The sequence below is a fragment of the Oryctolagus cuniculus genome, chromosome 4 (assembly GCF_964237555.1).
Source record: "Oryctolagus cuniculus chromosome 4, mOryCun1.1, whole genome shotgun sequence".
In the NCBI taxonomy this organism is placed as follows: domain Eukaryota; kingdom Metazoa; phylum Chordata; class Mammalia; order Lagomorpha; family Leporidae; genus Oryctolagus; species Oryctolagus cuniculus.
The window spans coordinates 100105819-100132339 of NC_091435.1; the positions used below are offsets into that span (position 1 = coordinate 100105819).

General features: G+C 45.6%; 1 protein-coding gene across 2 annotated transcripts in view; it reads right to left on the minus strand.

Annotated features, from left to right (window-relative positions):
- Positions 1–26521, minus strand: part of USP13 (ubiquitin specific peptidase 13) — a 123139-nt gene that overhangs the window by 66868 nt on the left and 29750 nt on the right. For both annotated transcript variants that reach the window (XM_008266542.4, XM_051818794.2), the window contains exons 3-6: positions 20642–20702; positions 12505–12626; positions 6860–7002; positions 5111–5295 (exon numbers count right to left, since the gene is read on the minus strand). In XM_008266542.4, the coding sequence (XP_008264764.3) occupies positions 5111–5295; positions 6860–7002; positions 12505–12626; positions 20642–20702 (511 nt within the window). The remainder of the gene's footprint in view (positions 1–5110; positions 5296–6859; positions 7003–12504; positions 12627–20641; positions 20703–26521) is intronic.

Here is a 26521-nt window from a genome sequence, read left to right on the forward strand (position 1 = left end):
AAAAAGGTGAACCGGAGGAGTAAAGTGTGCAGGTGTCTTCCTCCGTTTGTTTGCTCCACAAGTATTCACCAGGCACCTACTGTGTGCATGGGGGCCATACCAGATGCAAGAGACATAGCCTGGCCTCCCAGCCATGCTGTCTTGGTGACCACCATTAAACAGAGTCACAGGATCCCATGAGAAGTGCTACAATGGAAGAGCAGGAGATGCTACTGAGCACACACCAGCTGGGTCAAAGCGTTGACTCCAAAGGCTCAGGTTGTGAGGAATTCGCAGGACTATGTGCCTGGGTCAGGGTGAAGATGACCAGGGAGAAAGACCAACTGGAGAAGCTATGGAGCCGGTGCAGCCACTGTCTGGGGCAACCCTGGAAGCTGAGCTACAATCACCCAAGGCACTGAGGCATCGTCCTAGGTAAATAGCTAATTCCCCCACTGGAAGAAAACCACACCCCTGTCCAGGCACCATCCTACCCAACTCCCTTCCCTAAAGGAGTCACAAAAAGAAACAAATAAATAAAAAAGGAGTGGGCACAGACATTTGGCCTAGCAGTTAAGTCGCTCATATCCCATGTGACAGTGCCCTTGGGGCTGGTGCTGTGGCATGGAGTTCAGCTGCCACCTGCCATGCCAGCATCCCATGGCCAAGTGCCAGTTTGAGACCCAGCTGTTCTACTTTCAGTTCTGCTTCCTGCTCATGCACCTGGGAAGGCAGCAGAAGATGGCCCAAGTGCTTGGGTCCCTGCCACCTACACAGGAGACCCAGAGTGAGAAGAGACGAGCCTGGCCCAGATCTGGTGGTTGTAGCCATTTGAAGAGTGAACCAGTGGATGAAAGATTCTCTCTCTCTCTCTCTCTCTCTCTCAGATCTGGTGGTTGTGGCCATTTGAAAAGTGAACCAGTAGATGGAAGATCCTTCCCCTCTCTCTCTCTCTCTCTCTTTCTCTCTAATGTGGTTGTGGCCATTTGAAAAGTGAACCAGTAGATGAAAGATTCTCTCTCTCTCTCTCTCTCTCTCTCTCTCTCTCACTCTCAGATCTGGTGGTTGTGGCCATTTGAAAAGTGAACCAGTAGATGGAAGATCCTTCCCCTCTCTCTCTCTCTCTCTCTTTCTCTCTAATGTGGTTGTGGCCATTTGAAAAGTGAACCAGTAGATGAAAGATTCTCTCTCTCTCTCTTTCTTTCTCTGTTACCCTGCCTTTCAAATAAAAATAAATCTTAAAAAGAAAAAAGCACCTCACTCTGCCTTCACCTAGACAGCTCTTTGTTTGTGTAGTGATCAGTTTCTTTGTTTGTTGCTGTACCCATGGGGACCCAGCACGGCATGTGATAAGGGCCCACTTTCACTACAAACACCACCACCCTGGCAGAGCCGGGGGGATCAGGGCTTCCTGGGAACTCAAATCTGAGACCTCCCGGATGAGCAGGAGTTTCTCTCTGAACAGGTACCTCCTCATTGTGGGAAAGAAAACCAGGACTGCCAGATCACACCAGCATTCAGTCTATGAGTCCACAACCTTCTTGGATTCCATGTTCACTAAGCAATCTTCTAAATATAATTCAACTTCCCACAGGGAAGGAATGTACTGGTCAAGCTGACATAAACATCCCACTCACTGGCAGTTGTGGTTCTCACTATGAACTAAAAAACAAATGCCCTAACTTTGAGACCCTGTCTCCTTGACTGCGTCAGCCTGGGGAGCCTAGCAAATGTGGAAGGCGGAACCCTCGGCAAAGGCGACCCCACCAGGAGACAGCCATCCACCCCCAGACAGGGACACCCTGCCCTCTGCCCAGCATACACAAGGCTCATCGTCAGACAGTTCAGGAAACTTTATGCATGTTTTTGTTAATTTATTTGGTTTTCAAATAAACAATAATTTGCAGTTATCAATCTATTAAACAGATTTAAAGGATATAAAAACAGAATTGATGCACCCCATAAACTAAAATGAAATGACAAGTGAAAATAATCACTTCTATTAAAACCAACTCTTGACGTAACATACACAGGAAGGAAAGCTGAATTTTGTTCAAAATATTTACCATTATTTCAGTTGAATGAATTCAAGAGCCACATCCCAGAGTGTATGATCTGCATGGTTGTTGTAAAGGTTTGTACCGTTGATGACTTAACTGTGAGTATGTATTCAAATTCTCTCAATTATATAAGATAAACCCTTAAAGCTCTTCTTCTTTCACAAGGAGAAGTAAAGAAACCTAACAACTATGGCTGACAATGGGTTAATACTCTAACAGCTGGAGATCTTATAAACCAACAAGAACACCTACGCATACACCTACTAGAAAGTCAGCCTAAGACATTCACAACAAGAAATGAACAAATAAAAATTTTAAGGGGGGGAGGGGGGGGCAGACATTTGGCCTAGCAGTTAAGAGGCTACTTAAGTCATTCACGTCCCATGCCAGAGTGCCTGGGCTTCAGAAGCAGCCCCACTACCAATTCCAGCTTCCTGCTAATGTACACCTTGAGAGGCAGCAGGTGACGGCTCAGCAGTTAGATCCCTGTCACCCACGCGGGAGGCCTGGATTTAGTTCCCACATCCTGGCTTCAGTCTAGTCTAGCATCAGCAGTTGTTGGGCACGTGGAAAGTGAACCAACAGATCAAAGCTAGTTCACTCACTCTGTCTGTTGCTCTGTCTGGTACCAGCACCTGGGACCCTCTTAGCTACTCTAATGAATTAAAATAATTCCATGAAATTTGGAAGCAGGAAAACTCCAATTTGTGAAACAAAGGAATTTTTTTATTAAAGATTTATTTTTATTTATTTGAAAGAGTTACACAGAGAAAGAAGGAATGGCAGAGAGAGGTGTCTTCCATCCAATGGTTCACTCCCCAATTGGCCGCAATGGCCGGAGCTGTGATGATCTGAAGCCAGAAGCCAAGAGCTTCCTCCAGGTCTTCCCACTCGGTGCAGGGGCCCAAGGACTTGGGCCATCATCTACTGCTTTCCCAGGCCATAGCAGAGAGCTGGATCAGAAGTGAAGCTGCTGGGATTTAGCAGGCACCACGGCTCACTAGGCTAATCCTCTGCCATGTGGCGCCGGCACACCGGGTTCTAGTCCTGGTCGGGGAGCCGGATTCTGTCCCAGTCGCCCCTCTTCCAGGCCAGCTCCCTGCTGTGGCCAGGGAGTGCAGTGGAGGATGGCCCAAGTACTTGGGCCCTGCACTCCATGAGAGACCAGGAGAAGCACCTGGCTCCTGCCATCAGATCAGCGCGGTGCGCCGGCCACAGCGTGCCGGCCACGGTGGCCATTGGAGGGTGAACCAACAGCAAAAGGAAGACCTTTCTCTCTGTCTCTCTCTCTCACTGTCCACTCTGCCTGTCAAAAAAAAAAAAAAAAAAAAAAAGAAGAAGAAGAAGAAGAAGTGGAGCTGCTGGGACTTGAACTGGCACCCATATGGACTGCCGACACTGCAGTTGGCAGCTTTACCCACTACACAACAGCACCGGCCCCCAAAGGAATCTTGGCGTGACCTCTCAGTTCTCAATTATAAAACAAATGAGAAATTAAACCAGTTCAATGGAAGAGCAATGGTTAATGAGAATGTCCCACACTGAGGAGAAATATCTTGGTTTGTTAACCCTTAGGCAGACTAATTCAGACATAGAAAGATAGCAGAGAAGGGCTGCATCTGCCTGCAGCACCGGCATCCCATACTGGCATCAGTTCGAGTCCCAGCTGCTCCACTTCCAGTCCAGCTCCCTATTGACGGCCTGGGAAAGCTAGCGGAAGATGGCCCAAGTGCTTGGGCCACTGCACCCACGTGGGAGACCCCGAAGAAGCTCCTGGCTTTGGTCTGGCCCAGCTCCAGCCATTTCAACCATTTGGGGAGTGAACCAGCAGATAGAAGACCTCTTTGTCTCTCTCTCTCTCTCTCTTTCTCTCTCTCTGTAACTCTGCTTCTCAAATAAATAAATAGATCCTTAAAAAAAAAAAAAGATGGCAGAGAAAAGACAGATATCTTTACATTTCTCCTAAAAACATCATCTTACCTTAAAGCAAAGAAACAAAGACTAAAGCCTGGAAAAATAGAGAAGACTGGGTTGGATGTTGGCCCAGATCAGTGTTTACTGAATGCTCTCAGTGATGATACAATAAAGGGTTCTTACAGCCGCTGCCCAATATTTAAGTTTCTCATCATCTTCCTTTCCCTCAGAAAAAGAGGGATGGAATTAACTGGATAAGCATGATCAAAACTAGAACAAACTGTGTGAAAGCAAAAAGAACCAGACTGATTCTGCAGCTGACAGTTCAAGTAGGAAACCATTCTGACCCGTCAGTGTGAGCGCCACCACAGCCGGATGACGCCAGGACTCTTCTCCATGATGAATCCATCTGTTCCTAAAGTGATACTAATCTCCATGATGAATTCTAGGCTCCTCCCAGGACTCGAGTGGCGGACTAGATTGCGCACATCACTTCAAAATCCTGTGTCCTGCTCTGAACCCTCAGCCAAGAGACGCACAGAAGGATAATGACTGATTAAGACCTTGCCACGTGCATGTGCTAAACGCTTTATGCACATTAACAATACATGAGAGAGGTACTGTCGGCATCTTCAAGAGAATCTGAAACGTTACTCAGTGGGGCAGGCATTTGACGTAGCAATTAAGATGCTGTTTATGACACCTGCACTTCATATAAGAGTGCCTGGGCTTTAATCCTGGCTCAGCTCCTGATTCCATCTTCCTGCTAATGCACACTCTGGGAGGCAGCAGACAATGGCTCAAGTACATGAGTCCCTGCCATGCAATCCAGAGAGACCTAGATTGAGTTCCCAGCTCCTGGGCCAGCCCTAGATGTCATGGGCATTGAGACAGTAGACCAGCATATGGGAGATCTCTTTCTCCCCCACCCATCCCCAACACACACACACACACACACACACACACACACACCCATGTATGCCTTTCAAATAAATTAAGCAAAAAAATTTTTAAAGAAAACTTACCCCAGGCCTCACAGCTAATTAGAGGCAGCATCAGGCTTCAAACCTGGGTCCTCCAATTGTAAGGACTTGGGATCTAGTTAAATCTAAGCAGAGGCCACTGCACATCCCCACATGCAGGAAAGGCACACTCACCTGCTCCATCAGGAGTGATGGTTCCCAGCTTCACGGCCAGTGGGTAGCCCATGTCTCTGTAATGCTCCAGCGCATGCCCGTTACCCCCGGAGCTGTCAAAGAACCACTTTCCACACAGGATGGAGCCATCGGTCAGATTCAACCAGAGGTTTTCACGCAGGTCACACCTGGCACACTTCCAACCACTGGAAAGTCGTTGGAGAGCAGTCAGAACAGCCGGAGCGTAACCACGAAGCAACACGGAGCAACAGCGCCTATCAAGCTGGCGGTCATAGGAAAGGCTCCACGCTTCCTCGTCTGCTCTCTCCCTGAGCAGCAGGTGCACTCAGCTCCCTGCCTGCCTCCCAGAGGGAACGGCCCCTCCCAGCATCTCCAGGGTAGCTTTTACTTCAGAAAAGGGATGCACAAGTTGGAGGTAGATGGGGAAGCAATTTCCTCACAATTCCTACATAGAGGGGACTAGGGCTTCAACAAATTCAAAATACGTGTTTAAAGGGGCCAGCACTGTGGCTCAGCTGGGTAAAATGCTGCCTGATCCAGCACCCCATATGGATGCCAGTTCATGTCCCAGCTGCTCCTCTTCCAATCCAGCTCCCTGCTAATGGCCTGGGAAAGCAGCAGAGGATGGCCCAATCCTTGGGCCCCTGCACCCATGTGGGAGACCCAGAAGAAGCTCCTAGCTTCTGACTTCAGCCTGGCCAAGCCCCACACAGATATGGCCATTTGGAGAGTGAACCAGCAGATGAAAGATCTGTCTCTTTCTCTCTATAACTGCCTTTCAAATAAATAAACAAATCTTAAAAAAAAATACATGTTTAGTTTGAAAGCATTATCCATATAGACAGTAAAATTAGTTTAAACAAACTCCTACTGTACTATAAACCTAAATTAATTAGAAAGGTAACCAACCACACTGAATTAAATGCCAGCTATGTGTCAGGTGCCTTATAAAAAAAGGCAAACCTAAATCTAACAAACAACTCTAAGCACCAGTATTACCATCCCCATCTTTACAGAAGGATAAACTGAGGACCACAAATAATGCTGTTTTCCTAAGATCACCCAGAACATGAATGCAGTAAGGTCAGAGTTCAACAAGTTTGGACACAGCCCTAACCCATCTGCAATTTCCCTCCAGTACCAGCCTCTGTAAACACACCTGCACCCGGTAAAAGATGCTAATGTGGCCCAAAGAGCATTCCAGCCAAAATGTGGCAAGCAAAGACAGTTGTAAGTTGAGCTTCCCTTGAATGCAGTCTGAGACAAAGATTCAAATCTAAATGCTTGTTTGGGTGGTGATCCCAGGGGAGTAGAGAGAGCCAGCCAAGAGTCGGAAGCCAGTACGGAGTGTAAGCCCATGACCACTATGGACAGGTGTGGCTCAGACCAGCTGGGGAACCATTGGGACAGACATCCCACCTGGAGGGGCAGGCAACCAAGGTATTCACCCACCCACTCCACAGTCACAGGAGGACTCTGGCTCTAATTCTGCCTGCCCATGCACCAACACAGTGGGCTTCAGCAGGCAGAGAAAGTCCTCAAACAAAGAGTGGCAGGTGCAATGGGGATTAGGTATATGGGCTGAGAATATTCAGCATCTACTACAAAGGTAAAGAACAATTTTGAGTTTGTCTTTCATAAAAGGCACCTGGTAAAATATATAACTGTTAATTTTGAGAAGAGGTCGGAAGACAAAGATCCCTCTGACTCGTTCAAGGGGTAAAGTCCATTTTACTGCTTGACTCTCACCTTGGAGGAATTCTGACTCCATTGTCCAGTTGGGTGAGGTTATTGGCATATTTAGATACTGGCAACTCATTTTCCCATGTGTCTGGGTCCTGCTTTCTGTATGGCGATTTTGAGCTGAGAACAGCATCACAAGCAATTGTTACCTATAAGACAAACCCAGATGCACATATAAAAACAGTTTGTGAGGAGAAACTTCCAGCAAGTGAAATTAAAACCTTCTTAATAAATCCAGTTTAACTGGAGAAATTCAAACAGCATAGCTACGAAAGCTAGATTCTAATTTCCTGCACTTTCATGTGAATCTAGCCACAATCATGGCACTGACCAGGACACAAGATTACAAGGGATCAGACTTCACAGTCTGGATCAGACTTCACAGTTTCTACCACTTAGTCAACAGGGTGAAAAGTCTGAGGCGAACAGTTTACAAGGAAGAAGTTAGGTCCATAAATGCCCAGGATTTACCCGGGTGGTGTGTTTTCCTACTAACAAATGAACACCCAGATATCCAATATCCTCCACTCATCACACAATGGCATGTGCTCAGCGAACTTGATTGGAATGTAAGCAGCATGGCTCCATTTCTTAATCGGGTGCAAATGTGACCCTGGATGGGGACAGGCCCAGGTGTCTTTGTGCCAGATTAATTCACCTCACGAACAAATCTGTGATGTCCTGCTTGGCACCAACTGACCTCAGGCCTCTGCCTTCTCCCAAACACGACAGATCCTCGCCATACACTTCTTATCCCATTTGCTTAATGCAGGAAGCTATTTCTGGCTGACTTTAAAAACTGATGTTCCGTTAGGAAGTAACATGGTGCAGCCATTTTGGGAAAGTGTGGCCATTCCTCAAATGGTTTAACAGTCACCATATGACAAAGCAATTTCACTCCTAGGTGTGCACCCAAAGGAAATGAGAATCCATGTCCTCACAAAGGCTTGTGCAGAAATGCCCATAGCAGTAGTGTTTATAATAGTCAAAAATGCCTTACCAATGATAAATAGAACATAAAATAAAATGTATGTTTCTATAACAGAATGTTATTCAACAATAAAAAGGAATGAATACTGATACATACTACAACATTGATAACTTGAAAAATACATGCTACAAGAGTGACATATTCTATGATTCCATTTACATGAAATGTCCAGAAAAAGCAAACCTATACACACAGAAAGTGGATTAGTGATTGCCGGAAGCTAGAGGGCAATAGAGTGTGGGGTGGTTTGGTAGGGCAATAAATATATTCTAAAATTAGTGGTGATGGATGGTCTACTCTGAATACAATAAAAGCCAATGAATTGGTTTCATATTCTGTCAGTAATATTTTATACCACCTGTTGGCTATTTTCCCCTAAATAGCACTGACAAGTGATGCCTCAACCAAGTCAAGGAGGAAGTTCTTATAGCCACCATCCCATCTCCATGCAGCCCATGAAAAATTTGTATGAGTCCCCATTTCCATTACATCCTTCCTCATTCCAGCCACCATCAAGGCTCATCTCCATGGCCACCCGACAGCCCCTTTATGATCTCTCCCCTCTACTCCTGCCCACTCTCTCCTTACCCAGTGAGAGTGATCTGCTATGAAAATTAGATCCTATCCCTCCCCAGCTTAAAGCTCTTCATGGTGATGCTGAACACTACGGACAGAACTAGGCTAGGCACAGATGGAAACAAGGAAGAGGTCCCTGACCTTAAAACTCTTAGAATCCATTTCAGACCTAGATGTTTCCCATTCATTGCTTACCACAAGTGCTGTTGTACAATCAACCTTTGCTTTCAATGGCGAACATTCAGCCCCTTCGTGCAGAATGCCCACAAAACACAGGGCCGAGCTCACCACCAGCCCCTGCCACCCTAGCTCTGGCCACAGCATCCTAGCTTTTCAGTCTTGCCTGTTATAACCTCCCAGTTTACTTCACAGACTCCCTCGATCATTTCCCCGTACTCCTGTGGATTTTCTCCACTCCTTTTAGATCTCTTATTAGTGGTCTTGTTTGCAATGCACAGCGATTCTGAACAAGATTCAGATGTGATCATCTCTCCTTTCTTTGAATATCCTTCCTGGAGACATTCAACAGATGTCCCTACACTTCTAGGCCATTGATCTACTGTTTTCAGCATATTATCTAAAAATCACTTAAAAGCCCTCTTTAGGGGGTATAGCTGAGGTCAGGAGCCATCACCCTAGCATACACTGTGGATTAGTTTTCCTTGGATTTGTTATGGAGAGTGAAGAGACACAGGCGCTAGTCCTGGGTTCATCCCAGTCTCTGCCAACCTCATGCACCGTGCTACAACAGAGCTAACCAAAACTGCCTCCTAAGAGTTGACTGATAAACCGTTAAAAAAATTTGCAAAAAGGTCACTAAACATAGCCAATATGAAAAATTAAATTGTGCAGCTGGCGCTGTGATATAGTAGGTTAAGTATCTGCTTGCATCACCGGCATCCCATATGGGCCCAGTTTGAGGCCTGGCTGCTCCACTTCTGATCCAACTCTCTGCTGATGTCCTGGGAAGGCACATCAAGTGCTTGGGCTCCTGCCTCCACGTGGGAGATCTGGAAGAAACTCCTGGCTCCTGGCTTCAGATCGGCACAGCTCCAGCCATTGTGGTTACTTGGGGAGTGAACCAGTGGATGGAAGACCTCTCTCTCTGTCTCTCCTTCTCTCTCTCTGTAACTCTGCCTCTCAAGTATATAAATAAATATTTTTTAAAAATTAAATTTTATATAAAGTCACAATTATAAAATATACTTTTAAAAAGGTAACATAAATTCAAAACTTCCTCAAGTCCAAACAGTCTTGGGCTCTTGAGATTATTTGTGCCTGTGTGGCTGAACGGTGGAAATTCCACATAGGGGAATTTCTATTGTACATCTCATCCCAGCACAGCATCCAGCAATGCCAAGATGGGAGTATTTACACCAGGGGAATCAGCACACACTACCAAACCAGGGAGCCCACTGTCAAACACTGGCAAGCCACCCCTGCTGGGCTTCCTGATGTCTAAAATGAAAGCATTGGATGTCAGAGCCCAAGATCTCTGCTGCTTCCACCAGGCTGTGCCTCTGGGAACCCCGGGTCTTTCACAGGTGATTTAACTTCCTGGCAACACCTATAAAGTCTCTGAAAATGAAGTTGTTCTGGCCTGAGACATTCGAGAGATGAAGGAAAAGTCACCTGTTCAGGTGTTTTGCAGTGCAATCATTTTTGCGATTTAAAAGTTCAAAAAGAGAATCATCAAAAACAAAAAACGTAGCAAAAGCATGGGAGGAAAACACAGCGGCCAACATCTTTTATGCAGACAAATCCCAAGGGTGACCATCAGAGGAGGCTTGGCAGGCATTCTCCCTACCTGCACTTCCAAATAATCTTTTTTTTTTTTCATTCCAAAACTGTTTCTTAATTCTTAAAAATCCTATAAAAATCATGATACATCTCACTGGATTTGGGTTTGTACGACACCTTTCTTTGAAGTAAAAGTATTTTGGATATAGGAATAATTTGAAAGATATTTTTATCAACTTTTTTTCACAAGACTGCTTCATGAGCAAATGAAAGATCACTTTTCATAACATTTAGCCGCAACAGGTTTCTTTACACCTTTTCTGGCAACAGAAATAAGAGTAATATCAAACAAGGACAGTAAGAACTCTCAGTATTATAGAGACATAAGCTATAGTATATGATTTCAGGTAACGGGACGAGGTAAGACCATTTTGTCCACTAACATATTTCATCCTTGGTAACAGCCACATGAGTCAACACAGGGAACTGGAGAAAGCCAAGGTAATTTAATTCTGCATGGCTTACTGAACACCATGCACTTAGTGCCGAAAGGATGTGTCACAGTCCAATCATTAGAACAGTGACAACAGACAAATACACAAATTTCTCATTTCTACGGTCTCATATTTAGAGACAGAGTAGATCAAGGCAAATAAATTACATGGTGGAAACTCAGTCCCTAATGACATGAAACCCTCAGCCAAAATGTCCCCTCTTGGCAGGAGCAGGTGAGCAGATGGCTACAGACTGAGCCACGCCATGCCCAGAAGACTCTGGGACCTGAAGACCTGGTTGTGGTTCTGGCCGAGTGTCAGGAGGGAAAATATGAACTAACCCCTCTACACTCCACCCACCCACATCCCACTGCCATCTGTGGTCTGGCTCTGGGAGGTCAAGGTGGGCACGGAGTGGAAGAGAAAAAAAAAGGAAGGGAATTGAGTGACAGAGGCAATACAGGAAAGGATGAAAATGCAGGAGAAACAGGGAGGGTCCCTGCAGTGCAGGAGTGGGGAACACCCAGCCCTCAGGCCAAAGAAGGTGCACAAAATCACTTAGTCTAGTCCTGCTAAGGCAATCACAGGCATGACTCAAAATTGAATAAATCTACAGCAGGCTAGTTTTTAAGTCAATAATTTTGTACGGTCTTCAAATGATGTTATAAACATCCAAATGGCCCTTGTTAGAAAAAAAGTTTCTGGGCCGGTACTATGGCATAGGGGGTTAAGGCATAGTCTGCAGTGCTGGCATCACATATGGGTGCCAGTTCAAGTCATGGCTCCTCCACTTCTGATCTAGCTCCCTGCTAATGCACCTGGGAAAGCAGTGGAAGATGACCCAAGTGTTTGCGTCCCTGCATCCACGTGGGAGACCCAGAAGCTCCTGGCTCCTGGCTTCAGACCAGCTCAAGTCTGGCCTTTGCAGCCATTTGGGGAGTGAACCAGCAGATGGAAGAGCCCTCTCTCTGTCTCTCCCTCTCCCTTTTTCTGTAACTCTGTCTTTCAAACAAATAAATCTTTTAAAGGAGAAGAGGAAGGGGTGGGGGGAATAGGAGATGGAGAAGAAGGAAGAGGAGATGGAGAAGAAAAAGGAAAAGGAGAAGGAGAATAAGAAAGAAGAGGAAGAGGAGGCCGGCGCCGCGGCTCACTAGGCTAATCCTCCGCCTTGCGGCGCCGGCACACCGGGTTCTAGTCCCGGTCGGGGCGCCCGATTCTGTCCCGGTTGCCCCTCTTCCAGGCCAGCCCTCTGCTGTGGCCCGGGAGTGCAGTGGAGGATGGCCCAGGTGCTTGGGCCCTGCACCCCATGGGAGACCAGGAAAAGCACCCGGCTCCTGGCTCCTGCCATCGGATCAGCGCAGTGCGCTGGCCGCAGCGCGCCGGCCGCGGCGGCCATTGGAGGGTGAACCAACGGCAAAGGAAGACCTTTCTCTCTGTCTCTTTCTCTCACTGTCCACTCTGCCTGTCAAAAAAAAAAAAAAAAAAAGAGGAAAAGGAGGAAGAAGGAGAGGAAGAGGAGAAAGAAGGAGAGATAGAAGAGGAAGAAGAGGAAGAGGAAGACAGAGGAGAAGAGGAGGAAGGTTTCCCCACCACTGCAGGGTTCAGGTGTCCAAGGGAAACCACCTGGCTTACCCATCGCATCACCACCACCAGGTGGTCGCAGGCAGCTATGGGTGTGCAAGGCACAATGCTGCAGGACCCTTGTCACAGAAGTCACATGCTCGCCCTCCCCTCTTCTCTCACTTGCTACCCTCCCAGTCCCCCAGAGCGCACACACACACAGCACACGCACACACACCTGACACAGAGAGTCACGCGCATCTAGCTAGCAGCCGTGCACACTCACTGACCAGGGCTGGCAACTCCTCAATATTGGGCAGTGCTATTTCATAGTGGTCTGGGAATATGACAAGTTTGGCTTCATCTTCATATTCATAATCGTCGCTATTTAAATCGTCGTCAGTATCTAGATCTGAGGAGGAAACAAAGACAAAGAACAGGAAATGAGGAAGACAGCACCCCACACAAAGGGAGCGCTCCCTGGAGCAGCCAGGAACCCACAGGGACGCAATGCCAAAGTCAAGGACAGATGCTTACCACTCCCTCCTCCCAGACCGTCCCTCGGCTCCCCAGGATGGCAGGCCTTTCCTTCTTCCCTAAGTCACAGATACTTATTTATCAGTGACACACATATGAAGAAGGCTGAGCCATGCAATAAAGCTTTTCAGTTATGCACGTGCCAGGTTCTGAATTCTTAAGAGATGTTCTAACAATAAATGGTCAATTATGATTTGTCAGGTGCGTGGCTCCCAATTTTACCAGAATGAGCTGGAATTTTTTTTTTTTTTTACAACACTGTATTCTGGAAGAAAATGCATGGGTTTGAGGGTAGATAAGCCTTCGTTCAGTTCTAGCTCCAAAACCTAGAGTTACTTTGAACAAGTTACAAACTCTAAGCTGCATCTTCCTCATCTGTAACATGGAGATAATAAAACTTACTTCGGAGTTTACAGAGCACATAAAAGAGGAACTGGACACAGAAGATCCAGCACATAATAGGCCATCTATAAATGGTTCGAAAAAAAAATGTTGGGGCCAGCACTGTGGTGTAGTGGGTTAAGTCTCCACCTTTGGTGCCAGCTTCTCATATGGGTACCAGCTTGAATCCTGTATGCTCCACTTCCAATCCAGCTCCCTGCTAATGGCCTGGGAAAGCAGTAGAAGATGGCCCAAGTCCTTGGGACCCTGCATGCACATGGGAGACCCAGAAAAAGCTCCTGGCTCCTGGCTGCAGATTGGCCCAGCTCTGGCCATTGCAGCCATTTGGGGAGTGAACCAGCAAATGGAAGACTTCTCTCTCTGTCTCTCCCTCTCTCTGTCTGTAACTCTGCCTATGAAATAAATAAATAATTTTTTAAAAATAAATAATATGTATTTATTATTCAAGTTGGTAAAAACTGTATAAAATTATTAAATAAACAAATGAGTGTCACGCTCTGTCTCTCCACTTGTCTCCCTCTGCCTTCCTCTCAGTAGGAACTGCCAGGCCCCTGCACTCCCATAAAAACCCGAGGGGGAAACCCTCCCGTGTGGATGGCTCTGTGGTCTTCAGGCTGCGAGAAGGACAAGCTCCTCCAGCTCGCATTTACTCAGCCATCACCTCTCTGCTTGGCTAATCTCTCCAAAAGGCTAGGTGAAGGCTCAAGGAAACGTCTTGTCACACTATTTCCATGGACCTTTCAGCCTCACATTTGTGGCCATGCCAGCATCCCAGATCATGTTTGTGTGTTTAGTGCTTGGAATCAAACTGGGTGCTGCCGCCATAATTTCCTGTTCCACACTGATTTTTACATGCTCCTTGCCCTCTGCTACAGAAATCATCCAAAAAAAGAGCTTCACAAAGAGATGTCATTGGAAGGAAATCTTAGTTCATGCAATGTTTGAGCATCACTGGACTCCCACTAAGACTTAAAGGATCCCTCAGTACCTCTGTGAGTTCACTGCAGTACACCAGTGTGCCTCAGAGCACAGTTTGGAAACCAAAGTGTTAACAGCTCCCTACTGCCATAGGAAAAAATTCTAGGGCCCATTGCTGAGGCTCTGGCATCCCATCATACCATTTTGAGTCCCAGCTGCTCCACTTCTGATCCAGCTCCCTGCTAATGCACCTGAGAAAGGAGTGGAAGATGTGGAAGATGGCCCAAGTGCCTGGGCCCCTGCACCTTCGTAGGAGACCCGAAAGAAGCTCCTGGCTCCTGGCTTCAGATCGGTGCAGCTCTGGCAGTTGGGGCCATTTGGGAGTGAAGCAGCAGACAGAAGATTCTGATTCTGATTTATATTCTCTCTCTCTCTCTCTCTCTCTCTCTCATGTGTGTAACTCTAGCTTCCAATAAACTATCACTGGGAGAATATCTTCACACAAGGATGTACAAACAGAAAATAGTACTTGAGAGGGGAGGCAGAGAAACTTACTGTTCATTGCAGAGTGTTTTTTAAAAAGATTTTTTTTTATTTATTTGAGAGGCAGAGTCACAGACAGAGAGAAAGACAGAAAGATCTATTCACTGGTTCACTCTTCGATTGGCCACAATGGTCGCAGTTGAGCCAATTGGAAGCCAGGAGCCAGGAGCTTCTTCCGGGTTCCCCAGGCAGATGCAGGGGCCCAAGCACTTGGGCCTCTTCCACTGTTTTCCTAGGCCATTAGCAGAGGAAGTGGAGCAGCCAGGACACAAACCAGTGCCCATATGGGATGCCGGCACTACAGGAAGAGGCTTAGCCCACTATGCCACAGCATCGGACCCACTGCAGAGCATATTGTAACTTTTAATTTTTTTTTTTTTTTTGGTATTTCACGAAGAGGAGATTTTAATCTTTTGGTCTACATCAGCCAATACTTTTACATTAATTATATATTATTAAAATGTTTGCTTTAGCCCACTTTAGCCCACTTTCAAAATCTAGACTCTGAGGAAAATTTGAGTGTATTTTCAGGAGTATTGAATCTTATAAACATCTTAAAAGGTCAGTATCATCTCTCTTGCAGAGCTGCTAGAGATTTTCCAAAAAAGGGGCACTTGAACAGGTCAAGAATCATCTTTTTCCTGTACAGCTCCGAGGCGCTCACAACTCCCAAAGAAGCCGCCATCCCAGGGGCCCTCGGAAGCAGCCTCACCAGTGCAGGAACTGTGGTACATCACTTTCTCAGCCACTGTTTGGCTATCACCAAAATGTTCACTCAGAGTGGGGAAAATTATGCAATACAAGTGTTAGGTATTCAAAAAATGGTTTAAAAATCCTAAACAAACACACACAAAAGTGTGACATTTGTTGGGGAAAAAACAACCAACAAAAGCTACAGCTGTACATTACAGTAATTGCAAAGAAGGGTGACTTGATTATGGGGCAGGTTGGGTGCTCAGGAGACTTGAGCAAGACCCTGAGCCCCAGCTAAAGCCTCAGCTTCCCTTATCAATCAGTACTGAAGGTCACACCCAAAGGATTCAGTGGTTTCAATGTCACTCTTGAGCCAAAGGAAAAGGAGTTATTCGCAAAGTCCTAAAGTGAGTGGGAAAAAAAAAAGCTATCCCAGATAAAGCACTGGCCATCTCCGTCTCCTTTATGAGGGAGAACATGGGGCACCATGACATTTCAGCACCAGTGAAGTGGTTTTTTTCTGCTCAAAGAAACAAAGAGAGACTGCAAGAGGGTTTGGCATTCCCTTCCTCTCCATGAAAAGTCGGCCCAATGTCCCTTAGAGGAGAGGAGTTGATGTCAGGGGCTGCTAGCTGCCTCCCAATATCCACACAACCCTTCTTCCTTGCTAACAGAACCCTGGCCTATTCAGTGCAGCCCACACGTCCACTTTATCTTCCAGTCTCCTGTGCACAAGGATGTGGTCATGTGATCAAGCTCCGGCCAGAGAGGTGTACACTAAAGGAGGACCTAAGAGAAGCCTGACCACAGGAAGGTGACTCTGCTAGAAGATTAGACTTTGTAAGTCCCTTCCCCCTTCCTCTTTCCTGCACTTCAGATGTAATGGCCAGAGCCCCCACTGCCATTCTGAACCATGAAATGACCAAGAGGTCAGTCGGTCTCTCTCTCTCTCTCTCTCTCTCTCACACACACACACACACACACACACACATCCTGGCAGACCAGGATGGGGGCCACAGCAGAGACACGGAAGAGTCTGGGCCATCACATCAGCCTGGACTTGCCATTTCCCAACAACCCCTACAGGAGAAATAACTGTCTGTTGTGTTTAAAGTTACCAATGTCTTAGGTTTCCTGTTCTGCAAGCCAGATGGATTCCTAATACAGCTTGTCCCTGAAATTAATTTTGCAGCCACATCAATTTGAACACAAAGCTGTGATCATGTGGCAAGAGGAAAGCGCCTGCTCCTAGGAGAGAAGAAGCACTGGCTGAGGGCTATGAATCAGGGCTTGCAAAACCAGTGGGAGGAAGGAGCTAACTAATTTGTAAAGTACCTGGATATAAAACAATAGAGAGAAATGGGACCTGGGGCAAGTCCCAGAATGCTGGTAGCATCCAAATTTAAATTTTTTAGAAAACTACTACAATACAACACTTCTGCAGGTCTGTGATTTTTGGTTTTGTTTTTGTTCAGTGTTAGTTTTATTTATTTGTTTATTTATTTGAGACACAAAGACAAAGAGATCTCCTACCCACTGGTTCACTCCTCAAATGCCTTCAATAACTGAGACTGGGCCAGGCCAAAGCCAGGAGCAGAGAACTCAATCCAGGTCTCCTACAGGACCCAGGCACTTGATCTGTCATCCAGAGATTTTCAAGGTCTGCATGGTATCATTTAATTCAGAAGTCACATTATCTTTGTGGTGGAACAGTAATAACCAAACCTCACAACATACTCGTCTTTGTAGCATTAGTGCTCATCCGAAGCACTGTGGGTTTGGTTGGCTGATTTGGGTTGTGCTAAGGAGGCACAGTGAGAAGCAAGCATGCTTGTTCAGGAGAAAAACCACCTGCAGATGAGCCTCATAAAGAAAACCATGAGCTGAATAGCAAGAGCAGCCAGCCAGGCCAGGCCCCATCAGAGTGGCTGGAACGGGTTCAGAAGGAAACTCAGCCCATGACTATTTCAGTGGTTTAATTTGCAAATAATTCATGTGTCTTCATTTCAACAGTAACATGTCTGTTGCAGAAAAAGTATAAACACAAATACGCAAAAAGAAAGAAAGCAGAATCACTTCCATCTCAACACCAGAAAGAGCTACTACTAACAACCTGAAGTGCAGTGGTCTTCCAGACTCTTCCAGCCTCTTGATTATCCATGTATATGTGCATTTATTTGCATATTTATGTGCATATACATACATGCATATACACATATACACGCATATATGTGTATGCATGCTCTTGCATACATCTACACGTATGTGTGTATATACAGAATTTTTATTAAAATGAAATGATACTATACAAACAATTTTGATTCTTTTCAAACAATCATCTCAGGCATTTAGGGATATAAAGCTTCTTGGTCAAACATTATCAAAGTACTTTTTCTCCTGAGAAAGTCATTATTAGAAGCATAATATAAAATATGACATAAATAAGGAAATTTTGTAAATCTACCATTAGTCAACACTACAGTAATAATTTCTGCAGGCAAAATTCAATGACAGATACTAAAATTAGAAGAAATGCGATATTAGCAGACTCTCAGAGTGTCACGGCTGGGGCAGGTATTCAGCCTAGAGGCCAGTTACGATGCCTGCATCCCATACTGGCATGCCTGGCTTCAATTCCTGGTTCCAGTTCCTGATTCCAGCTTCCCAATGATGTAGATTCTAGGAAGCAGCAGGTGATGGTTCAAGCAGTTGAATCTCTGCCACCCACATGGGAGACCTGGGTTGAATTTCCAGTACAGGCTTCAGCTCAGACCAGTCCTGACCATTGAGAGTATTTGGGGAATGAACCAAGAAATAACACCTTGCTCTTCCTCTCTCTTTCTCACAAATATATTCTTTACTTTTTTTAAAGTATCACCCCCAAGAGTGTCATTAATTACACTATAAATTTACTATGGAGGTACTCCCCAAACACTACCTGAATAAGTGAAAACTTTCAACATCAGGGCTGGCATTGTGGTGTAGTGTATTAGGTTACCGCCTATAATGCCAGCATCCCATGTGGGCACTAGTTCAAGACCCAGCTGCTTCACTTCCAATCCAGTTCCCTGTTAATGTGCCTGGGGAAAGCAGCAGAGGATGTCCCAAGTGCCTGGGCCACTGCATCCACGTGAGAGACCTGGAAGAAGCTCCTTGCTTCTGGCTTTGCCTGGCCTCAGCCCTGGCTGGTGTAGACATTTGTGGAGTGAACCAGTGGATGCAAGATATATTCTCTCTCTCTCTCTCTCTCTTTCTCCCTCTCTCTCTCTAACTCTGACTTTCAAATAAATACATAAATATTTTTAAAAAGTTCAACATCACCAGTATGAATTGTAAATCAGCATCATATCCCTGATATCCTGTACAAAGAAGGAAACATTAATTGTACCTCTGTAGTATATTATCAAAAATTTATAACTTCAAGTTTTTCACGAGCAAACAGAAGACCATCCCAAATAGAAGTACATCTTTTTTTTTTTTTTTTTTTTTTTTTTTTTGACAGGCAGAGTGGACAGTGAGAGAGAGAGAGAGAGAAAGGTCTTCCTTTGCCGTTGGTTCACCCTCCAATGGCCGCCGCGGCCGGCGCACCGCGCTGATCCGATGGCAGGAGCCAGGAGCCGGGTGCTTTTCCTGGTCTCCCATGGGGTGCAGGGCCCAAGCACTTGGGCCATCCTCCACTGCACTCCCTGGCCACAGCAGAGAGCTGGCCTGGAAGAGGGGCAACTGGGACAGAATCCGGCGCCCCACCCAGGACTAGAACCCGGTGTGCCGACGCCGCTAGGCGGAGGATTAGCCTAGTGAGCCGCGGCGCCGGCCAGAAGTACATCTTACAAGATAACTGACAAACACTCTTCAAAAGTGTCACAATTTTAAGATAAAGAGAGACTAAGGAACTATCACAGATGGGACAAGATTAAGGAAACTTGACAACTGAACACAATTTGGGATCCCAACTCTCGTTCAGCCAACCCACATCTTCTTCAGCTGGAACGTACAACACATCGCACATTTCCAAGTCTCCTGAGCTGCCAGAAGTCTTTGTGGAACCCAGTCCTTGACAGTGGTATCTGCAGCACTTCTGTGTGCTGTGTGTTACCGGCAGCATGGAAACCTTGATGCTCTTTTCTGCTTCCTGTTGCTTAGGATAGAGTCAGTCCCCAGACTGTCCCTAAATGTCTCATGTTGGAGATGGCAGAGACCAAATGTGGCAGTGTAAGCCAGAGTGCAGCATTTAGGCAAGAGGAAAGCTCTGGCAAACAGTTGACTCTCATGACCTTGTTTCCCAGAGTATGTTGCAAGAAGCTTATCTTGCAACATAGTACTAAGCAGCAGCCAGACCACCACAAACAAGGAGGGCTGCAAGAAACCAGTGTGAGGGCTGGTGTTGTAGTGCAGGGAGTTAAGCCACTGCCTGCGATGTTGACATCCCATATGGGCAACTGGTGTGAGTCCCAACTGCTCCACTTCTTCAGTTCCATGCTGATGAGCCTAGGAAAGCAATGGAGAATGGCCCAGGTGCTTGGGCCTCTGCACCCATGTGGGAGACCCAGAAGAAGCTCCTGGCTTCAGCCCAGTCATTGTGGCCATTTGGGGAGGAGTGAACCAGTGAATGGAAAATCTCTGTCTCTCTCTTTCTGTAACTGCCCTTCGATTAAATAAATAAATAAAATCTTAAAATTAAAAAAAAGAAACCTGTATGAATCAGAATTTTGAACATCTTGAACATACAGTGCATAAAGATTTATAAGGCAAGCAGGAACATGCTCCCATCCCCCATATTCTACACCCTGGATACTCCCCCAGCCATTGCTATAAAAGTCCTAGGAAACTGATTGCAGGGAGGCCGTTATTTTAGGGAACTCAACCTTCCCACCATCTACTTTACTTGTCACAAGTAAATAAAGCTTTCTTCTGGGCAAAAAAACAATTAGATCCCAGATTATATTCTGTAACCCAAAAGAGACATCAATGGGGGAAAAAATGGGGAACATTGAATAAAGTCTATAGTTTGGCTAATCCTTAAAAAGAAAAAGAAAAACTGGCTGTTATTTGAAACCAGCAGAAAAACAGATCAAAAGCAAGATCACAATTACTTTCTAGTCACTGTATGTATAATTGCTTCAAAGCACTAACTCCAACTAAAAGAGTTAAAAGCATCTTTCACCACTAGGAAAATGCAAAGTGGAGTCAGCGCCTCTCAATTTAAATTGTGCCTCTTACCTTTACATTGTAGAGCAATAAATAAGCTTTTGCCAAATCAAACATGCATATGGGCATACACAAATACAGACACACACAAAATGTGGGCACACTCTTGATAACTATTTACATTACCTAAAAATATCTTGGAATTCCTCCTTTTTGGTAAAGCACCACCAGAGGCCCCTCTTACCTTCTGAAAAGAAAATGAGAAATGATTAAAATGCAGCCTAAAGAATAAGCAATGGGGAGGGATGAGGACATCTCAAAGGTTCCCAGTGTTTATAAAAAGCCAAGAGAAATATTCAACCTGGACTAGAAAGTCCAGAATAAACACGAACTTGAAACAGGAGGGTGAAGGAAGGGCAGTTCTATTACTCCACCTGATTATTTCCACCGAGTCATAAAGAAAGCACTTCTGGAAAGGGAAGTAGAAACCAGGGGCCAGGGTGAAGTGGATGCTTGAACTTCCATCAGCAAATGCTCTCCAAAAGGCTGGGGTCCAAGCCTGGCAATGATGGACTCAGGAAAAGATGATGGTGGCTCCAAAGACTAAGAGCCCTACGTTTCTCCTTACCCAAGGGCTTCCCAGTATTTGGTCCTGGGCATGCTCAGCAACTTTGTTGAAAGATTTAATAAATACTTTCAGACAGTCACAGATATTCTGGTCATGTGAAACCTCAATGCAGCTTCTCGAAACACTGGAGAGCACCAACAGGTGGCCATGATCGCCACCTTTCACATTGTGTATTTCTGCCAATAGTAGAATCCTCAGCAGTGAAACAAATGCCTATCAGTGCTTATGCAAGAGAGCATCCATGTGATGCTCACTTCAGTAATTTTATCCTCAAATAGAATGATGATAATTTTTGTTTGAAATGGCCAACGGGATTTCCATGGTGAATCAGTTTTTTTTTTAAGTCATGAGAAGTCGTTTCCAAGCGAGCAGGGTGTGCAGGTCCAACCCTAGCACGCTTCCAAGCAGCCACATGCGTCAAGGCCGTGCCGTGCACTTGCCTCATCTCTAACTTGTCTTCTCATCAATCCCAAGTCTCCTACATTTTATTATTTGATATTGAAGGTTGACCCATCTTCGTGATTCTCAGCTTAAGTTTTTACAGCTGCTACTTTAGGTTTACAGTCCACATCTTAGGAATCTCGAAATTATTGACCACATGAACCTAAAAGAATACAGTTCTTCCCTGGTCTTCTCTGTCCTCTCCTTTGCATTCATTTGCCTCAAATAGAGATGAAATGAAGCCTATGCCAAAGGCACATTTAACAATCTTACAGGTCACCTGAGATCTCTCTACAGAACTTGATAGTGCCCTGTAAGTGTTCCGATCTCACTGCCCCCTCCATCCCTGAGGGAGAGGGACTGCATAAAGATTTGCTAGAACATGAGTCTCTCATATCATAGGATTTCACACACCTTCACACCTCAGACTTGAGTGAGATCCACTTCCTCTCGGATAAAAGGGGTAAAAAAAAAAAAAGACTTCCCTCCCAATGCCATCACTCTCCTCCAACAGCAGTCAATACTAAAGAAATCAACAGGGTTACAGAAACTAAAACTTTTTTGTCCAGAAAATATGACTGTGCCATATGTCAGGTTCTGTGCTGGAGCTTGGGGTACAAACCGAATGAAGATATATTCCCTCCCTTGAAGAGCTCGGCAGCATAGTAGGGCAACATATATGAAAGCAAACCACAACAGGTTCTGGTGAGTATTAAGAGAGGTTCAGCTGGTGCCGCAGCTCACTAGACTAATCCTCCACCTGCAGCGCCAGCATCCCAGGTTCTAGTCCCGTTTGGGGCACCAGATTCTGTCTCGGTTGCTCCTCTTCCAGTCCAGCTCTCTGCTGTGGCCAGGGAGTGCAGTGGAGGATGGCCCAAGTGCTTGGGCCCTGCACCTGCATGTGAGACCAGGAGGAAGCACCTGGCTCCTGGCTTCAGATCGGTGCAACACGCTGGCCATGACGGCCATTTGAAGGGTGAACCAACGGAAGGAAGACCTTTCTCTCTGTCTCTCTCTCTCTGTCTAACTCTGCCTGTCAAAAGAGAGAGAGAGAGAGAGAGAGAGAGAGAGGTTCCAAAAAATGCTATCAGTTTCTAAGGAGGAAATGACACATTCATCTAGGGATGACTGGTCAGGTAACAAAAGCAATAGTCTTGGCATATAGCAGCTATTTGTAAATGTTTGGTGGATTGGTGGGTGGGTGGGTGGATGGAGAGATACATAGACAGGTGGATGGATGGATTAGTTCATGGATAGATGGATGTATGGTTATGTGAATGAATGGGTATATGAATGCATGTGTGTGTGGATGGATGGATGATGGGTGTATAGGTGAGTGGATGAGTGGATGGATGAATGGATAGATGGCTATTCTGGCCACAGGGAAAACAACAAGTAAAAGAAAGGGAGAAATAAGACATTCTAGACAGAGAAAACAGCATGGACAAAGGCATGAAATCACAGTGTGTTCCAGAAAGGAGACATAGTTTGTTGAGTCTGTATCACAAATGTGGTGGTGTAAGAGTGGGGGTCAGGGCCGGCACAGTGGCACAGCAGGTTAACGCCCTGGCCTGAAGCGCCGGCATCCCACATGGGCACTGCTTCTAGTCCCTGCTGCTCCTCTATGGCCTGGGATAGCAGTAGAAGATGCCCCAAGTCCTTGGGCCCCTGCACCCACGTGGGAGACTGGAAGAAGCTCCTGGCTCCTGGCTTCGGATTGGCGCAGCTCCAGCCATTGCGGCCATCTGGGGAGTGAACCAGCAGATGGAAGACCTCTCTGTCTCTCCCTCTCTCTGTAACTCTGTCTTTCAAATAAATAAAATAAATATTAAAAAAAAAAAAAAGTGGGTCATAAGTACTGTAGAGTCACATCGTGAGCACCATACAATCACATAAAAGACAGGGAGACACATCAGGGATTTAAGCCTCATTGTGCCACAAATGCACAGGTAAATGCACTTGGAAAGATCATCCTGGAGGAGTTATGCAGACTGGTTGGGACTAAAGGATAGGAGATTGCGCAGGAGGCCACAAAACTAGTCCTTTTAAGGGATACTGAGCCCCGGCGCCACGGCTCAGTAGGCTAATCCTCCACCTTGCGGCGCCGGCACACCGGGTTCTAGTCCCGGTCGGGGCGCCGGATTCTGTCCCGGTTGCCCCTCTTCCAGGCCAGCTCTCTGCTGTGGCCAGGGAGTGCAGTGGAGGATGGCCCAAGTCCTTGGGCCCTGCACCCCATGGCAGACCAGGAGAAGCATCTGGCTCCTGCCATCGGATCAGCGCGGTGCGCTGGCCGCAGCGCACCAGCCGCAGTGGCCATTGGAGGGGGAATCAACGGCAAAGGAAGACCTTTCTCTCTGTCTCTCTCTCACACTGTCCACTCTGCCTGTCAAAAAAAAAAAGGGATACTGAGCACTCAGACAAAAACAGTAGGGATGGAGGGGACAGGATGGATTTCAGAGCTATTTGGAAGGCCCAGGTAAAACTTGTTATATGCAAAACACAGAAGAAAAGCAACCCAAAGGATGTCCTCTGGAATTTAAGAACCACTGTTAGGAAAGGATAATTTATTCAGCCTGGGCACCCTGAACTGCAGGTATTTGTGGGAGAAGAAAAATCCAGGATGGAGTCAGATGGTCAGACATTCAGATCTGGACAGATACTAATTTGGAAGTCATCAGCATAGAGAGCGGTTGACCAAGGATATATATGTGCATGAAAACCGCTGATGAGGAAGAGCACCTTTCAGGTAAAGAAGACAGGATGGCCAAACGGCATCCTTGGAAATGCTGACAAATAAGGGGTGAACAAAGGAAGAGACACTGGTAAAGAAACTGAAAAGGCAGAGAGATGTCAAGAAACAATGGTGCTGAAGAAAACAGGGGGAGGGCAACAGTTCCAAAGGAAAACAACACAAACATTCAAATACAGTGACATCAGGGCTAAAATGTCCCCGCCAAGTGTAGCAGCTAACAGCTCACTGACACCTGGGGCAGTTCCAGTGGCTGACCAAGGTCAGACAGACTGCAAGGTCGAGCCCTAAAGGGACATGCAGCAGAGACCAGGAGAACAGAAGCCTTAACTGAAGGATGTAATGACTCAAGGAGGACAAAAAGAGTTTCATGATGTGTTCTTTTTACAGGTGGCAGAAAGTGAAAAAGGCAAGGGAAAAGTTACAGCTATAAGAAGGAGTGGAGATAATGAAGGAGCAGGTTTCCCAAGGTAGGAAGACCCAGAACCAACTGTGAGTAGAGAGAGAAAAGACCTTTCTGCAGGAGGAAAACTAAAATGGAACAAAACACCTGTGAACTTTTGAGACACACCAAAGAAGTTACTTAGTTCTCATCCTAGGTCCTTGTTTTCTTTGTTAAAGCACAAGTCAAAATAATTTTCTGAGAATCTGCTAAAGGCTTGAAGAAAGCATCCTAAGTTTACAGTGGCCACTCAAGGGATTGGGAAAGGACAGAGACTAGCAGTTTGCTGGGCAGTGAGAGGGCTCATCTGAAGAGAGGAGACCAGGAATTTGACAGGGTTTGTGGGCCTTCCAGCGATCTGTGCATGGAAATGGAGCGAGACATCAGTGTATGCACAGGTTGGCATTGCAAGAGATAATTCAGGAATTAAGCTTGCAAGGATAGGGCTCAGGTGAGGCTACTGTTGATAACAGGATGTTCAAAGTGTCCCAGTGTGAAAAGAAGACTTAACAACTCAGAGGCATGGAAGTGGCAAGAAAGTAGAGCAACAACAAATTGAAATAGGAATAAATGAGCAAAAATGAGAGAGATGGTGGCTATGGAGTGAAATATTTGACAGTTTCAGAGGCAGGCCTCATCACACAAGACCGCCAACACACCACAGTTCTTGTGACCCTGAGAAAAGTAATCTAAGTCTGTGGACCTCAGTTGTTCCTTTTTCAAAAAAAAAAGCTTCCTAAAAATTGCATCACTTTACACTAAGACATACAGGATTTCAGATTAATTACTATACGCCACCTAACACAAGTAGTGAATGTAAATATAATAGGTCAAAATTACATTGTTCTGAAGCTAAGTGTTGAGTTTATAAGCTTCTCTGACCTCCTGGCCTGTCTTCCTCCACTTTCTTCTGCTCTCATCACTGTCCAGTACTGGAATCTCTCCTTTGATAGAAAGAACACCAAACATACTAGGTGGGCTAGGGCGAGCGATCAGAAGAAATTCACATCAACATCAACTGCTCAGAAGACCCTGGATAGCTTACAAACTAGCGAGACAATGTAATATCAACATTTGAAAATTACTAATATCCCCAAACACCATCAAAGATGAAATAAATGTCAAAAATCAAAGAGGGATAACATTAGTAACAAGAATTATAGGATATCTTTTAAAAAAGCCAATAAAAGGGGCTGGCACTGTGGTGCAGCAGGTTTAGCCACTGCCTATGGTGCTGGCATTCATTATCGGACACCAGTGCGAGTCCCAGCTGCTCCACTTCCAATCCAGCTCCCTGCTAATGTGCCTGGGAAAGCAGCAGAAGATGGCTCAAGTCCTGGGGCCCAGGCACCCACATGGGAGACCCAGACAAAGCTCCTGGCTTCAGCCTGGTCCAACCCCAGCCACTGAGGCTATTTAGGGAGTGAACCAGTGGAAGGGAGATCTGTCTCTTCTCTCTCTCTCTCTGTAACTCTTTCAAATAAATAATCTTTAAAAAAAATCTTAAAAGCTAAAAAAAAAAGTATGAGTTCTTTACAGAAAATTACAAAATATCATTGAATAATATAAGAGACCAGAATAAATATAGAAGTATGCTATGTTGAATGGTTATTTAATAAATATTTATGAAGTACCCACTATATGCTAGTCACGATTAGGTGCTCAAGACACAGCGGAGCAAAACAGATGGAAGTTCCTGACCCTCTTGGAAATTACACAATGAGGTGATTACAGATGAATCTATAAATACAGTGTGACTATGATCAAAATATCAACAGGATTTTTTTTAACTTGATGAACTGATTA